The following is a 5,122-nucleotide window of genomic DNA, read 5'->3' on the forward strand; positions in this document are numbered from 1 at the left end:
AGAATTTAAAACCCTCTCTGAACTTACCCCTGAGCAGTACCTGTCTAGACAAGGAGCTTGGAGTCCTTCTGGGGAAGGGGAAAGACCAGGATGAGGGATTTCATCAGATATGATCTCAATTACACCTTTGCAACAGTTCAAAAGATGCTGCGCTTTCCACAAGATTCTCCGAATATACGATTAGCACAGAAACTGAACATTTCTACCTGGTAGAACATGCACATTTATGTCTTTAGTCCAGCTTGCTCCTGAGCTACCTGCTTTGCTACTTTAAGAAAGCATCTGGAATGTAGAAAATGTCAGGTTTAAGTGTCTGGCCCCTCATGTGAAGGTAGTGCCCTCTGAAGGAATTTCAGGGCACAAGATAACTGAATTCAACATTACTATCAAGAATTTTAGGAACGATTTCAATTGTGGCTGCAGAAAAATGAAAATTTTTCTCCTCAATATTCTACTGCATACTCTGATGGTTGAGAGCTAGGATTTAGCTCAATTACTTTGGTAACAGTCCCAGAATATAAAACAGCTGACCCCTCTTCCTAGTCAAAATGTTTGAATTATGCCTCCCTAAACACATGACCGGGAGAAGGCAATGGCACCCCCTCCAGTACTATTGCCTGGAATATCCCATGGACAGAGGAGCCTGGTAGACTGCAGTCCATGGAGTCGGACGCGACTGAGCGACTTCACTTTCACGCATTGGAGAAGGAAATGGAAACCCACTCCAGTGTTCTTGCCTGGAGAATCCCAGGGACGGCGGAGCCTGGTGGGCTGCCGTCTATGGTCGCACATAGTCGGACATGACTGAAGCGACTTAGCAGCAGCAACAGCAGCAAACACATGACCAAACACCTGAATAATCAGGTCCTATTCTGGATTTGCTGTTCTCACCTCACGGAGCCCCAACTGCTAAATGAAGAAACAGAAAATCCAATCAGTTCTGTTTTATCACCTTCATCCTCATCTCCCTCCCCTCCTAGTGCACTTTGGCTCTAGCCACCCTGAATGACCAGTGTTATGCAAACTTTTGTACTTTCATACCTCTGAGCCTTTTCTGATGCTGATCCCTCAGCCTAGAAAGCCCTTATAAATTCTTCCCATCCTATTCATCACTTGGAGCTCAGTTCCTTCTTGAGGCATGTGTCCCCAATCCTAGACACTTCAGACTAAGCTGTAATTCATTGCTTGTTTCTTCTTCTGTGTTTGTACCCTATATTAACTGTCCCTCCATCAGAGCATATATTTTCAACTACTTTAATTACGAGTGCCTTAAATAAACAGGATTAATCATCTGTGACAGAGAAGGCACGGGCAACCCACTCCAGTACTCTTGCCTAGAAAATCCCATGGACGGAGGAGCCTGGTAGGCTGCAGTCCATGGGGTCGCTAAGAGTCGGACGCGACTGACGCGACTTAGCAGCAGCGATCATCTGTGATGGGCAGATGGTATGAGAGAAAGTACTTTTATTGAGACTCTGGCAGACAGGTTCAAATCCTGATCTCTTCCACTTGTTTTTGCCTGACTTTGGACAGGTAAATTCACCTCTCTGATTCAGGTTCCTTGTCTGTAAAATGAGAACCATTAAGAGTAGCTACCTCATAGTTAAGATTAAGTGATTCAAAGAGATAAGTGAAAACACAAGAAATAGTGTCTGGCACACAGAAAGTGCTCCACTATTTATTACCATTGTTTGATCCTACTCCAGAATGTAAGCTCTACACAGAAAGGGATAATCATTACATTTATACTCTGGTGTACCCCTAGTACCCAGTACTGTGCCTAGCACGTGACACATACTCAAGAAATATATGCTGAATGAGTGGATGAATTAATGAGTCTGTGAAATTATTCTCATCTTCAGTATCCTCCCCTCCAAATCCTCTACTGCCTATTAGCCCTACACCTCACAGAAAAACTTTGTGGTGCTTCATTGAACATCCCTCGTCCCTTACCCTTTTGCTTTACCTCTGTTTATTACCCCCTTTCATGAATTCTCTCTAACAAGTTTGACTGTAGCAGGAACCACTCCAACAGCAGCTTGGGCCAGGCAGAAGTAGGGGGCGGGAGTGGGGGACTTAGAGCGGGGCGTGGCCAAGACATCGCAGAACCAGACTGCGCCTGCGTAGGCTGCGGCAAAACCTAGCTCTGTGAGGTTTGCGGTCATTGCTGGCTGGTGTTTGTGTAGGAAGACAGCTCCTCTCACCAGCTGTCACTTCTGACCCGCCCAGCTCCCGGGCCTCTGGCTTTGGCTTTGTGCTGAGGCGCCAACACATCTACCATCCTCTCTCTGACGGATCGCAGACCTCCCCGTTCCTGTCTCCTGGAACCATGTCTCTGGTAAGCAAGAATGCGTGCCACCGCAGCGCAGAGACCACTGCAGATTACAGCGACTTCCAAGGTGAGATGCAGGCTACTGATGTCTCTGGGCTTCCCGCCTCCATGATAGTTCCTGATGCCCCCCAGGGCCCTCAGGCGCCGGTCGACCCTCAGGTTGCCAGCGCTTCCCAGGCTGCGCAGGACCCGAAAGACCTCGATGTGCTGATTGATGAGCAGTCCCGACGTTTGGGGGCGCTCAGGGTGCACGATCCTCTAGAAGACAGGTCGATTGCTTTGGTGAATTTCATGCGCATGAAAAGCCAAATCGAGGGGTCTATTCAGCAGACAGAGATGCTGGAGTTCCTCAAAGAATACTCAGATCAATTCCCTGAGATCCTCAGACGAGCCTCAGCCCATCTGGATCGGGTCTTTGGGTTGAATCTGAGGGTTCTTGATCCCCAAGCTGACACCTACAACCTAATCAGCAAACGGGGTCTCCAGACCAATGATCGGATAGCAGAATCCCTGGACATGCCAAAGGCAGGTCTCCTGGCCTTGGTCCTAGGTCACATTCTCCTAAATGGTAACCGAGCAAGAGAGACCTCCATTTGGGATCTGTTGCTAAAGGTTGATGTGTTAGGTGAGCCCCAGAGGATCAACATCCCCTTTGGGAACACAAGGAACCTCCTAACTACTGACTTTGTGCGTATGCGATTCTTGGAGTACTGGCCAGTTTATGGCACTAATCCTCTCGAATTTGAGTTCTTGTGGGGTTCTAGAGCCCACAAAGAAATCACAAAGATGGAAGCCCTGAAGTTTGTGGCAGAGGCCCATGATGAAGAACCCTGGAGCTGGCCAGAAGAATATAATAAGGCCCTAGAAGCTGACAAGGCCAAAGAAAGAAGCCAGGCTGCTGGCTTAGAGTTCTGGTCAGAAGACATTATGAATGATAAGGCAAATGATTTGGTCCAGTTGGCCATTAATGTCACAGAGGAGTTGCTACCTATACATCAGGATGAGCTATTGGCTCACACTGGCAAAGAATTTGAGGATGTGTTTCCAAATATCCTCAGTCGAGCTACTCTAATACTTGATCTGTTCTATGGGTTCTCTCTGATTGAGGTTGATACCAGTGAACACATTTACCTCCTTGTCCAGCAACCAGAATCAGAAGAAGAGCAAATGATGCTAGAGAGCCTGGGGAGACCCACTCAAGAATATGTGATGCCAATCCTGGGTTTGATCTTCCTGATGGGCAACCGTGTCAAAGAGGCCAAAGTCTGGAATTTGCTTCGGAGATTTGGTGTGGATGTAGGGAGAAAGCATGCCATCACCTGCAAACTTATGAGACAGCGCTACTTGGAATGCAGGCCACTCTCCTATTCTAATCCAGTTGAATATGAGCTTCTATGGGGTCCTCGAGCTCACCTTGAAACCACCAAAATGAAAGCCCTGGAGTACATGGCCAGGCTCTACAGAAAGCAACCACAGGACTGGCCAGAGCAATATAGGGAGGCTGCTGAAGATGAGGAGGCCAGAGCCAGATCTGAGGCAACTGCCATGTTCTTCTTTGGCCCCATGTGAAGTCTGAGGGAAGTGTGTCACTTCAGTTAGGTGGCATCAATTAAAGGGGCCTGGGGAAATGGGTACTGGGGCCACAAATCAGAAATTGGGCAGGGTTGGGGTGAAAAGTACACTTTGTGCTTGCTGTTAGTGTTCCATTTCTAATAGTATTCTCTTCCCTTTAATTTACCCTGAATTAGATTCATGATCAGTGTTTAAAAATAGAATTGCTCATTTGTCATTCCTGTCTTGTTTCATTATAAAAGTTCATATGTCTGCATAAAATGTATTGGTAATATTTACATCTTTCTATGATGTGGAAGAAAATATATAGCTTTTCTTTAACCATTTGAAATAATGAAATGGTCCCATACAGGAATTAAGTAACAACAGTGATAATATACACACAAGAAAAACAAACACAAAATCATTGGTCTGTTGATGTTCTCCCATCGTGTCTACTGTTTTATTTTTTAAAAATTACTGGCATTTACCTGTATTTGCTTTGTGGTTCCAGAGTGTAGTGAAAAATAAAAGTTTAATGAATTAAACTTAAGTACTATTTTATTCAACAAACATTTATTAAGTATCTGTCATGCTGTAAGCACAGTGCTTTATGCTGGAAATATAAGGGTGAGGAAGACCCAGTTGAGCCCCAGGGCTTAAGGGGGAGGGTCTGTGAAAGTAAACCAACAATTACATTATTGCTGTGGCAAGTGGTATAATAGGGGTAAGCTCAGAGATCTATGAGAGTTTGCAGGAGTAACTCCCAACTAAACTGCAAGTTGTGGGAGAGGACAGTGAGTGGGCAGGGGTGTCATACAAATGGAGGAGTGGTCAGAGGTGGTGGCAGGGGAGGATGAGGTGGTATGCAGGACTAGACACAAGTTAAACTTTAGTGACTTCTATTGTAAGACCTGAGGTTGGGAAGAGGGAGGGAAGGAGGGCTAGTCCATGAAGTCAGGGGCAGTATGTAAAATTGCTTCGTGGGATTTACATAAAGCTCAGGAAAACAATGTTGAATTCAAGTTAAGAGCAGAGTGAAAGAGATAAGCCTATGGCAGAGATAACAAAGATTCATATTCTCAGAGAGTGGGTCTTAGAAATCAACAATGTTTCTCCTGAAGGCAGCTAGTCTTGGATTTCCGTCAGACCTAACAGTCCACGTGGAGGAACTCTGAATGGCAACCTCGGCTACACTGTTTATTTCTGCACTCAAGCCGTTAAGGTGAGTGTTAATAT

General features: G+C 45.8%; 1 protein-coding gene across 1 annotated transcript; it reads left to right on the forward strand.

Annotated features, from left to right (window-relative positions):
• Positions 1–2,116: 2,116 nt before the first annotated feature.
• Positions 2,117–4,436, forward strand: MAGEE2 (MAGE family member E2). The gene has a single exon (XM_020882473.2). It carries the CDS (start codon positions 2,330–2,332, stop codon positions 3,899–3,901), a length of 1,572 nt encoding a protein of 523 aa, XP_020738132.1. The 5' UTR covers positions 2,117–2,329; the 3' UTR covers positions 3,902–4,436.
• The last annotated feature ends 686 nt before the right edge of the window (positions 4,437–5,122 follow it).

This window comes from Odocoileus virginianus, chromosome X (genome assembly GCF_023699985.2).
Source record: "Odocoileus virginianus isolate 20LAN1187 ecotype Illinois chromosome X, Ovbor_1.2, whole genome shotgun sequence".
In the NCBI taxonomy this organism is placed as follows: domain Eukaryota; kingdom Metazoa; phylum Chordata; class Mammalia; order Artiodactyla; family Cervidae; genus Odocoileus; species Odocoileus virginianus.